General features: G+C 46.4%; 1 protein-coding gene across 10 annotated transcripts in view; it reads left to right on the top strand.

Moving 5' to 3' along the window:
* LOC115090001 (coiled-coil domain-containing protein 9B-like) overlaps window positions 1–12162 on the top strand; it is a 249141-nt gene that overhangs the window by 199383 nt on the left and 37596 nt on the right. For all 10 annotated transcript variants that reach the window (XM_029598528.1, XM_029598525.1, XM_029598531.1 and 7 more), the window contains one exon: window positions 7573–7757. In XM_029598528.1, the coding sequence (XP_029454388.1) occupies window positions 7573–7757 (185 nt within the window). The remainder of the gene's footprint in view (window positions 1–7572; window positions 7758–12162) is intronic.

Here is a 12162-nt window from a genome sequence, read left to right as displayed (position 1 = left end):
CCTGAAGGAGTGTGATTGAGACCCTGGCAAAAAGTCATCATTCCCTATGAGAGGAAGAAAATGGGCGCACAATTTGGAAATCCGTAACAGCTTGGTTAAGCGCACCCAAGATAAGCGGATGGGCTTAAGCAGTGCCGATTGGGATAAGAAAGTGGAAAGTTGCGTGGTCGGAGATTGCAATACATATAGAAGAGCTCGCGGGTGTACAACCGCAGCATCGGAGGTCAACGGGACAAAGTGAGACTGGTTCAATAACCAGTCCTGAATAACCCGCAAATTACATGCCAGGTTATAAAGGGCCAAATCGGGGAGCCCTAGTCCCCCATCTCTACGGGACATCTGCAACCAAGAAAGAGGTATCCTAGATTTCCCACCCCACCAAATGAAATGTCGGATGGCGCTATTTAAAGTGGTTAAATCTCGCCTTGTCAGCCATTGGGGCAACTTCTGGAGAAGATAAAGCCATTTCAGTAGAATGGCCATTTTGAATAAATTTATTCTGCCACTTAAGGAAAGCGGAATGTTAACCCAAGTTTTTAATAATTCTAGAGTATCGTGAAGCAATCCCGGAACATTCACCTTGTAGATCTGGCCCGGGTCTGAGGGGAGGAGCACTCCTAAATAGTGGATGACGTCCCCCACCCAGTATAATGGAAATGTACCTCGCCATTGGGCCTGCAAGTCATCTGGGAATGCTAAAGCGCGGAAGATTTGGATTCATTGAGTTTAAGCCCCGAAAACCCCCCAAAATTCCCTATCAATCTCAATAAAAAAGGCAGTGAAGTATGTGGTTTAGTAATAAACAACAACAAATCATCAGCAAAGGCCACACATTTAAAAATGTGAGGCCCTATGTGAACTCCTCTGACTTCACACTCGAGTTCTATGGCTAGCAGGAGAGGCTCTAATTGTAAAATAAACAGCAAGGGAGATAAGGGGCATCCTTGCCTTGTGCCTTGTGTCACAGAGAACCTCCCAGTCTGTGCCCAATTAGCAATAATTAGGGCCTGCGGGTCACGGTATAATAGTTGAAGGACATTTGAAAAAACCCCATCAAAACCCATCTTTTGCAAAATATAAAAGAGATACGGCCATTCCACCCTATCAAAAGCCTTTTCGGCGTCAAAGCTAATGGCCAGATAGGGGGTGGACATTTGTTGACAAATGGTCATTGCGGTCAATACTCTGCGTATGTTAGCCAAAGCGTAACGCTTGCGCACGAACCCCACCTGATGGTCGCCAATAAGGGTGGGAAGGACAATAGCCAATCTCTGCCATTATCTTGGCTAATAATTTCTGGTCATAATTTAGGAGTGATATTGATCGGTAGGATTCAGGGGAAAGTGCATCTTTGCCAGCTTTCGGGATAAGGGTAATGTGCGCTAGGTTCGCATGAACTGGGAAGGAGCCTTGATCTGTGAGTGCCGTGAATGCCTGGGCCAGTGGGCGAGAGACTTGTCCCTCAAGAAGCTTAAAAAACTCCACAGTGTAGCCATCAGGTCCAGGAGCCTTGAAACATTTAGTGTACCGAATAGCCAGTCGGACGACCTCCTCAGTGATGGGCCTATTTAGGTCATCCCGCTGGTCGCTTGTTAAACAGGGAAGAGAAACTCATGCATAAAAACGGTCACAAGCTTCTTCATTCCACCCCTCTAGCATAAAGTGAGGAAAAAAAATCACGAGAGCGATTTAAAATAGCGGGAGTATCTTTTACCATCAAACCTGAAGGGTCTTTTAAGGCTGGAATAAATCGGTTCAAGCGTGTGGATCTAATTAAGTTCGACATCATCTTCCCTGCTTTATTGCTATATTGAAAGAACCGGTATTTGTAGTATATCAAACTTTTTTTTGCTCGCTGGTGAATGAGAGTTTAACGCACACTGAGTAAAATACTGGGTATGCAGTGTCCGCGTGTTCGAAGCGGCCAACTGGAGGCGTAGTTGGGCACTGAGGGGAGAGAATGCGGTGATTGAGCGTCTTCCGACAGTAGGCTACATAGGAAATAATTTCCCCGCGTAATACAGCCTTCGCAGCGTACCAAAATAAAACAGGTTGTGGTTCATGGGGTGCATTGAATGGGACATAATGGGCCCACTTAGTATGCACAAAATCTCGAAAGTTCTCATTGGAGGCCAAAAAATAGGGGTAGCGCCAGATACGTGTCAACGGTCTCGGATCTGAGAACTGAAAATCCACCCACACCGGGGCGTGGTCAGAAATCGCAGTATCCTCGATACCCATATCCCAAATATGAGAAAAAGAATGTGTGCTGATGAGAAAATAGTCCAATCTGGAAAGGGTTGCATGCGCACGAGAGACATGTGTAAAGTCTTTCTCAGTTGGGTGGAGGGTGCACCAAGCATCTAACAAGTGCAAAGTATTTTCCAACAATGATGGACCCTTACCCTGGCCCGGTTCGCGGTGACTGTCCTTAGAGGCATCCAGCAGGGGATCTCGTATGGTGTTGAAGTCTCCCTCAACAACCAGGGCATCTGCAGGATACGGGATCAAATGTGTACAAATTTTCCTGAAAAAGCAAGGGTCATAAACATTTGGAGCATAAATATTGCACAATACCACAGTCTGTTGGAATAATTCAGTAACCAAAATGAGATAACTGCCAAGGGGGTCACATAATCTCCTTATTAATTTTGATGGGAAGTTGCTTGTTGATCAAAATTGCCACCCCCCCTGACTGGGATGAGGTTGACGCAAAGCGCACCTCTCCCACCCAATCACTATGAAGCCTAGCATGTTCTGTATCACTTAGATGCTTTTCTTGTAGGTAAGCTACCATTGTGGCTTTCCTCTTTAATAGAGTAAGCACCTTTGAGCGTTTAATGGGTGAATTTAATCCACATACATTCCAGGAAATAATGCGAGTAGAATTAACCATCCTCCCATAAGAAGAAACTTATTTTCCAGAAAATTCTCACGTATCGGCCATGAGGACCCTCCCAGCCAGGGCCCCCACAGAAGTATTTTACCATTTGGTTGGAGCAACAGAAACCAAACTTTGGATTCACTTTAGTCTGCAACAAACAGATACCCTTGTGCCCAGTATCTCCCCCCCCCCCCCATAGCTTCTCTGTCTAGTCCCCCCATTCCCCCCCCTTCCTCCCCAACACCCAAAATGACCTTAACCCCAATCTCCAAATTACCCATATCAATGCCTTCATCTGTGAAGGCTCGGAGATCCAGTATTGATGTGACCAGGCCCACTCCATTACACACAGAGAGAAAGAGGAAAGAAAAAAAACTGTTATGCAGTGAGTGAATAAGGAATTATACATGGCTTGTGCGGCCGTGTGACAGAGCAATATACTGAGTCAGTTGAGTTAAAGGATAATACAGTCTGGGCATGCCAAGAAAATGCTAAATCGCATAGTCCCCAAAGAATACAGTTCAAACCTCCCTGCCCCCCGATGAGTAATAGAGGGAAGCGTCGCCCAGCGTTGTTTCAAGAGAATGTAATCGCTGAAAAATAATTTAGGATAAAGGATAAAAAAATTTAAAAAACTACGAACGATCGTAGCTGTCAGTTTATCCTGAGTGTCCAGCGATCGACCCCCTGTAAGTCTGTGAGCTCTGCATTCAAGGGGCTAGGCAGCACCAGACACAAAAAAAATTAAAACATCGTGGGGGCGCGGGGCTGCCATGTTCAGGTCCAGCATGGGCACCCATATTGACTCTAAGAAACGGCGAAGCGCCTTGCAGGAGGGGAAAAGCAAACTGTAATAAAATTAGTCCTCTTCGGCTATTCACCCTGTCCATGGAAAAGAAATTGCGCTGCCATGGGTCCCATGGCAGAGAAACGGTGAGTGAGAGGAAAAAAAAAACGAAAAGAGAAACTGCCCGCGAGGTGAGCAGCCCTTCATTTATTCAGAGTCTCGATGAATACTTGAGCCGTCGGGGTATCAAAGTGATGAATTTTATTGGCAGACCAGAAGCGCAGACGAGCCGGATATTGTAGAGAGAACTTGACTCCCTAATTATGCAAAGTGTTACAAAGCAGGGAGAAGGCCTTGCGAGCCTCAGAAACGGAGGCAGAGAAATCTTGGAACACTCGAATAGTGTCCCTGGTATGAAAGTGATGTTTTGCTCCGTGTTGCCCGCCAAATCGCAGTTTTGTGGGCTGAGTTCAAGACCTTAGCAATAACTAAGCGTGGGCGCCCCAAATTGGTGGTGTTTGTCCCAAGTCGGTGGGCCCTCTCGATGACCAAGGTCCAGTGCTTCAGGGAGCCAGTCTGCGAGCAGAGTACAGAGTGACTGTTCCTCTGTGTCTTCAGGGAAACCCATAAAACTAAGGTTATCCCTCCGGGCTCTGTTCTCCAAGTTGTCTACTTTTTGTTGGAGGGCCGCGAATATTTTATCATGAGCAGCCATGTTCCCCGAGTAAATCACCGCACTGTCCTCTAACGCCGAGATCCGAGTCTCGACCTGTTCTAGACGGGGTTGTAAAGCTGAAAGCGTATCCCGAACCTCCCCCAACTGAGAATTGATTTGCGCCCACTTTTCATCCAGGGCTTCTCTGATAGCCTCTTTAATATCGGAGATGGTAAACGAGGCGGGGGAGGGGGGCAACTCACTATCACTGGTTGACACCATCTTGGGCTCTGGAGCTCTCTGTTTATCTTTTTCTCTTCTCCCGCTATTGGTGATCATCCCGGGTGAAGTTTTACATCAAGTCCAAATGGTGGACATGCAGCGAGGCTCGCAAAGTGGCCTAAATATTGTAGGGTGCATCACGCGCTTCGATGGGAGTGGGCCTAGGAGCCAGCAGATAGTGCGTCCTCCTGGCTCAGCACATCATGTGATCTCCCTCTTATACATTGATTTTAACAATTTGTATTTTATGAACCTATGTTTCCGCTTAGCATGCATTGTCACTTAGATGGAGTATAAGTATTTTTAAATAAAATATCTGGCTAAGTTATATGGCTAAGTTTAGAACTTCCTAAAGTTGCCAACTGGTTCCACATTCACCTAACTGAGTTGATCCATTCCTGGGTTTACCCAGTTGCATGCGAAGACTTGTAGTTTTGATTTTCGCGTTGCATTCCTTAAGGAAAATAAAATTACATTGCATGCAGTGGGGTAAACCCAGGACTGGTTCAATTCTGTCAAGCAAATCTGGAGCCAGGTGGCTATCCTAGAACTGCCTCGGAGCAGTCCTAAAATTCTCCTTCAACAAGCAAGCATGAATCAGCTATAACATGTGAATAATGTCAGCCAACAATGCCAACAAGGACCTATCTTTCAGAGCTCAACAAAAGTTTTACAGACCATGTATAGAAGTTCTTGCACCCTCACTCGGCCTTCAGAATCCCTTTAGTCTTTCTTTGTCCAAGCTACCAAATGGACATTGTCCCTGTATTTCTTTCTTAAAATTTGTTGGGCTGATTCTTGGTCTGAATCTGCCTCGTTGCATCTTTTTTGGTTTTGCCATTGCCTTTCAGTTCAAAAGAAAAATTAGGAGTTGAAAAATCTAAGCCCCAGAAGACTCTGGTCAATGGTTTTAAGGCCTGTATCGGTGGCCACTGGATATGCTTTACTGATAACCATGCTGTTTGCTATTGCCACCTGGGCCTAGATCACAATGCTTTCAACTGCTACAATTGTGGTAGGATGTCCCTGAGGGTGCAACAGTACTGTGCCTGGAAAATAGAGGCCTTGTGGAAGGTACTGTCAGGTAAGACCCCAAACCTATGGCATAAATTAGAGCAGCGGAGTCCCTCCTCTGAGTAAGGTATCAGTGGACTTGTGACAAAAGAAGTTGAGGTGGGATTCTTCTGTCTCTTTTTCCCATAAGTTTAGGAAGATCCCCCCCCCCCCCCCCGCCCCTTGGCACCAGTTTCCAGATCTGGCAAAGGTCAGGGGTTCAGAATGGCACAGAAGGTGCTGAAGAGGCATGAAGGAATCCCTTCCAGGGCTGTACTGGAGCTAGCCATCCTGTACCCCAAGGTGGGAGATTGCTTCCTTTGCACAGGTCCTGTTGTCAATCATAACGCAGAAGATCCCCATGGTGTCAAATCATCTATTCTATCTGGATCAGACATGTACCAGATCATAGCTGTCTTATTAGTGTAGCCTTCTAAGGCTGCTCTCTTTTTTGCTCTTTAATTTCCTTTGGGTTAATATATATAATTTCCTTTGTTAATATATATTAACTTAATTGTTACTAATCCTCTTAATATATTTCTACTCAACAGTAAATATATGATCGAAATGTTTGAAATTCTATAAATTAAAAATAAAAAAAAAACCCAGTTAAAATGAATCTGGCAAAAATGATTTGTATGTTAAGGTACCTTGTTGACAGTTAGTTTCACATGTTTACAAGTGTGATAAATTCTTTGCTTTGGTGGAAAGTGATCAAATACATAGAAAATAATGCAATATATTCACTTGAATGGTCTGACAAACTGATTAATTTAGGTATCTTCAATACTGAGCTAAGATTACCCAAAGGCAGCAAAAGACTTGTAATGTTAGACATAATTTTGGTAAAGAAGGTTATTTTATTGTGTTGAAGGAATTTAAGAGAGTTCTTTATCATCCTATTTTCTGTGCTGGTGCACCAACAGTTTACATTTTCAGGACAAGCCAGGTCTCAGGAACACCATGAATTAATAGGCATTATCACTGGTGTTGGGACTCATGCTACTCTTGTTGATAGAGAACATTAGTAGCTGAGAGCATATGTCTGGAAGTCCAAGGCATGGTGGGTGTATGGAAAAAGTTTATATTAAAGGAACTTGTGTTACAGGCAATTTTTTTTAAGCTTTCATTGACTTTGACATATGCATACTGTTGCTCTGCTTATGATAGAAGAAAACATGGAAAAAGGAATGACTCCATTTGCTAAAAAGGATCCTTTTCTATAGCCAGACTCAAGTAATTACAGTGTTTTAGCAAATGGTTGTAAGGGTAAAAGGGAGCTCTGTCTGGGTTTGAACATGGTTCTGTCTGCTTGGAGCCCTGGCACTCTGTCTCTAAGCCATGATATGGCTCCTTTGAGCAGAGGCTGAGCCACCCAGACCTTAAACCAAGCTTCTGAGGATCCAGATTGGTCTTCAGGGATTAATATGGAATTGATGGGAACAAGACACTGTTCCTCCAGTTCAAGAGCTAAGGGCCAAGCCATGAAGTTCTGGAGGATATTCATAAATCCCATATTTCTGTATATTTGGGGTATCTCTGTGCCTCAAAGGTAAAGAACTGAATTTCTGTGTAAACTGTGTAATCTGACCTGGACAGGACTGAATTGTGAGTTTGCTGTTGAACCTGATTCCCCTTGACCCTAAAGAGAAGGGATCTGATAATAGTTCTGCAAGTTAGTATAATGTAGAACATATTTGTTTTTTGTTTAAACATATACTAAAATAAAGCTCAGTTGTGGAATCCTGGATTGGAGTGATTTATTTGCAGGTGGCTGAAATAACCTGACAGTCAGTAGTAGAAGAGCACCAAAATAATTTTTTCATCAAAGATAACTGAATTATAAACTTTAAATACTAGTGGGATTTTACTTAGTGGCACCATATTAAGACTTTGCTTTGCTTTTGGTAGGAGAGTGAGAAACTGCGGCAAAAAAGCACAGATGATTTAACTTTGACTACGACTGGACGAGAGCGCTTAAACTATATTCAGTGGAAGAAAGAACGAGAACAGATAGATCTTGAACGATTGGCTCGGCACAAGAATTCAAAGGGTGAATGGCGTCGGCCTTGGGATGCAGAAAAGACTGGCAACATGTAGGTAACTGTATTCCTGACGGTGTCTGGTTTTATGTACTTCAAAAAAGATTTTCAAATAAGCCAGCCTGACAGTTAGGAAAGTTAGATTGAAATGCTGTCCTGCAGAATTATAATGCATTCTTTTAAAACAAGCAGGTCACGTAGATGAAGATGAAATCGGCCACTCCGATTTCAGAGCGGCCTCGGAGGGAATGGGAAAAGCCATCGGGGCTTCCCTAGGGCTCGGCGCGCACTAGTGCATCTTGCGCGCGCCGACCCCGCCGGGTAGCGCGCAAATATACCCCGCGCGTATGTTTAAAAATCCGGCCCACTGTGCTTCTGTTCATACGTCTCACTCTACATGCGAAACAGGCCATTAAACCCCAGCCCTACCTAAATCCCCCCCATACCTTTATTTTGTAAATTCTCACAGGACAAGTAGGATAGTAGTCCTCACATATGGTTGACATCATCAAGATGGAGCCCAATCACGGAACACTTTTGTCAGAGTTTCTAGAACTTTGACTGGCACCACTGAGCATGCCCAGCATGGTACCAACCCTGCACCCAGCAGAGGTCCCCCTTCAGACTCTTTTTTTTCCACTCAGCTTTTGCCACGCGGAGATAGGAGCTCTTCCACGTTTTCCTGACAGGAAAATATTCTTCAGGAAAAAGTTCAAATTTTTCAAAATTTCACCCTGGCTGGGGTCCCCCTTGTATACCATCGATACCCGTGCCCATTCAGTAATTTTTACTACCTTTCGGTCGGTTACCATCAGTTCCAGCTTTTAGGCCCGGAGATCACCGACCGCACCGCGGCCTAAATTTTCGACGACAACAGTGGCGACAAATTTTTGTAGGTGCCCGGACTGTCCGAGGACAATTTCCATCACCGACCCTCACCAGGTTTGTGTATTGTGCTTGGGCCCTACTCATGATGTAGATTCATGTACCAACTGTGCCCAAAGGTCGTTGGGCTCATTTGGAAAAGATGGCTTTATTGTTCCATTCCAAACAATTTTCCTCATCAAAAGCATCGAAGTCATCGACACCGTCCCCATCCAAGTCCCGTCATCGGTCGGATACCGATGACTCTCGACCCGCATCGAGGACTTCGGTTTCTGCTTCTTCGGCGCCGGACACCAGTAAGGGAGACCATAAGGAAAAGCATCACCATCGGCATTGCAAACCCTTGCCATCTGATCCGAGCACACCGGTGGCTTCCACTTCTACTTCCAAGGAGCCACTGAGGAAGAAGGCCCGTGCCGAGGAGCCCCGAACCTCCTCTGTGCCAGGTTTGCCGAGGCATCACTCGCCTTCGGAACAGGCACCGACCGATGCCCATCCAGCCTCCCACTCCGGACCTGGCCTTAACAAGCTCTTCACGGATACCCGATTCCATCGGCACTGATACCAGCTGGGATTCCGACGCCGGAACCGATGCCACCGATGCTTGTACCGTTGCTGGACAGGATCGATGCCCTCATTGGTGCTTTGCCTTCAGCACCGAGGAAAACACTGTTGCCTCAGAGTCCTTCAATGCCCATTCTCCTCTCTTCAGATGAGGGTGAATCGCCGATGCCAGAACCGGTGCTGGGCCCTTCTAGAGTGTTACCACCGAGGAGGCCACAGAGGCCATCGAGTCCTTCTGCACCGCTTTTGCCACCGATGCCCCATTGACCTCTTTCGATGCCAACACCGGTGCCACCCATACAGCCTCCGGGCTCTTTGGTGCCCCAACCTCCTCCGGCCAGGGGAGGTCCATTTTTGCCCTCTGGAGAACTGTTGGGTGCTGGGGATCAGCACTATCATCCTTGGTCTGATGACTCTTCTGATTCCCAAGACACAGGAGATATTCCATCAGAGCCTTCTCCTCCTGATGAGAGAAGAAAGTCTCCGCCAGAGGACCTCTCTTTTATAAGTTTCATCAAAGAGATGTCTGAGTCTATTCCATTTACACTCCAGACTGAAGAAGACTCCAGACATAAAATGTTAGAAGTCCTTCAGTTTTGTTGATGCACCGAAGGAGGTAATGTCCACCTGTCCATGAGGTCCTCCTTGACCTCCTTCAACGCAATTGGGAACATCCAGGGACAGTCCCTGCGGTAAACCGTAAGACTGATGCTACATATCTGGTCCAACCAGCACCTGGATTCCAGAAGGCTCAACTTTCCCACCATTCAGTGGTGGTCGAGTCCGCCCAGAAAAAAGCCATAAGGCCAAGACCTCACTCGTCCACACCTCCAGGAAAAGAGCAGAAATTCCTAGACGCTTTTGGGCATAGGGTCTTCCATGGAGCCATGTTAATCTCCCGAATTGCAGCTTACCAGCTTTACTTCTCGCAGTACAACAGAAACCTGTTCAAACAGCTCCAGGATCTTTCTGATACTCTTCCTGACCAGTTCCAGGACCAGTTCAATGCCATTCTAAAGAAAGTTCTGGATGCTGGTAAACATGAGTTGCGCTCAACTTATGACATCTTCGACACAGCCACCAGAGTGTCAGCAGCTGGAATAAGTGCTCGGAGATGGGCCTGGCTCAAGTCTTCGGATCTGCGTTCAGAGGTTCAAGAGAGATTAGCTGACCTCCCCTGTACAGGAGATAACCTCTTCAGTGAGAAAATTCAGGAGACTGTTGCTCAACTTAAAGACCATAACGAGACGCTACGGCAACTCTCAGCTGGGCACATGGACTTCTCCACTTCTTCTAAACGCCCATTCCGTAAGGAGGCTAAGCGAACCACCTTTAATGCACGCAGATACTACCCACCTCAGACTCTGTCTCGCCCGTCTAGACAATATCAGAAGCCTCAAACTCACCAGCCTAGGCCTCAGAAGACGCAGCCTCCTCCAAGGCCTGCTCTGGTTTTTGACTGCCCAATAGAGAGCAAATGTCCACCTCCGCCTCTGCCGCAATTACCAGTGGACGGCCGTCTCTGCCACTTCATCAACATCTGGCACATGGTCATCACAGACCAGTGTGTCCTGTTGGTAATAGCTCAAGGTTACCATCTCAACTTTCTGTCCATTCCGTCGGACTCCCCGCCTCATCTGACGTGGACTTCAGTCGTCCACTCTCCACTTCTAGAGGAGGAAATAAATTTCCTTCTTCAAGCCAATGCCATAGAACAAGTTCCTTCTCCGCAAAAGGGAAAAGGCTTCTACTCCCGGTACTTTTTGATACCAAAAAAGTCTGAAGGCATTCGTCCGATATTAGGTCTTCGGGCCTTGAACAAGTATTTACGAAAGGAAAAGTTCAGGATGGTAACCTTGGGCTCTCTACTCCCTCTGATTCAACAGGGGGATTGGCTTTGCTCTCTAGATCTAAAAGACATGTTCATGCACATAGCAATTACCCCGTCTCACAGGAAATACCCCTTTGTTCCTTATCAGAAACAAGCACGTCCAGTACCAAGGGCTTCCATTCAGCCTGGCATAGGCCCCTCGTATCTTCACGAAATGCCTGGCAGTAGTAGCCGCATACTTAAGCAACTGGGCATTCACAACTATCCTTATCTAGACGACTGGTTACTGAGGGCTCAGTCGGCGGAGGCGGTGCTTCAATCCCTCCAGCTAACCTTGCGACTACTACTGCTCTTGGGATTTTTAGTGAATTATCAAAAATCCAGTCTGACTCCGTCCCAGTCCCTCTCCTTCATTGGAGTGGATCTCGACACCATCCAAGCAAAGGCTTTTCTTCCCAGGGACCGCGCTCATACGCTTGCAGTGCTTGCATACACTGTACAGTCTCACCGAACCAAGACTGCTTGTCGTATTCTCGCCTTGCTGGGTCACATGGCGTCCTCGGTCCATGTTACGCCGATGGCTCAACTCGCCATGCGAGTAACGCAATGGACCTTAAAATTCAAGTGGTCTCAGGCCCACCAGCCAATGTCCGACATTGTCCAAATCACCAGGCAGCTTCGTCTCTCACTAGCGTGGTGGGTCCAGGAATCCAACCTGCTGATGGGATTACCCTTCCAAGCTCCAGAACCTCAGATTATTCTGACTACAGATGCTTCCACTCTGGGTTGGGGAACACATGTCCACAACCTACAGACTCAGGGAACCTGGTCTGCAGCAGAAGCACAACATCAAATACATTTTCTGGAGCTCAGGGTGATCAGATATGCCCTTCTAGCTTTCAAAGATTGCTTATCCAACAAGGCAATCCTAATCCAAACGGACAATCAAGTAGCGATGTGGTATATCAACAAGCAGGGTGGAACCGGTTCCTACCTGCTGTGTCAGGAGGTAGCGCAAATCTGGGCTCTAGATCTAGGTCTTTCCATGCTACTGAGGACAATGTACTAGCGGACAAACTCACTCGCAAATTTCAACCCCATGAATGGTCACTGAACCCTGCGGTGGCGGAACGCATATTCCAGAAGTGGGGGTATCCAACGATAGATCTCTCTGCGTCG

This window comes from Rhinatrema bivittatum, chromosome 4 (assembly GCF_901001135.1).
Source record: "Rhinatrema bivittatum chromosome 4, aRhiBiv1.1, whole genome shotgun sequence".
Lineage (NCBI taxonomy): Eukaryota > Metazoa > Chordata > Amphibia > Gymnophiona > Rhinatrematidae > Rhinatrema > Rhinatrema bivittatum.
The sequence above is the reverse complement of the archived record's forward strand: the minus strand, read 5'-3'. Positions and strand labels throughout refer to the sequence as shown.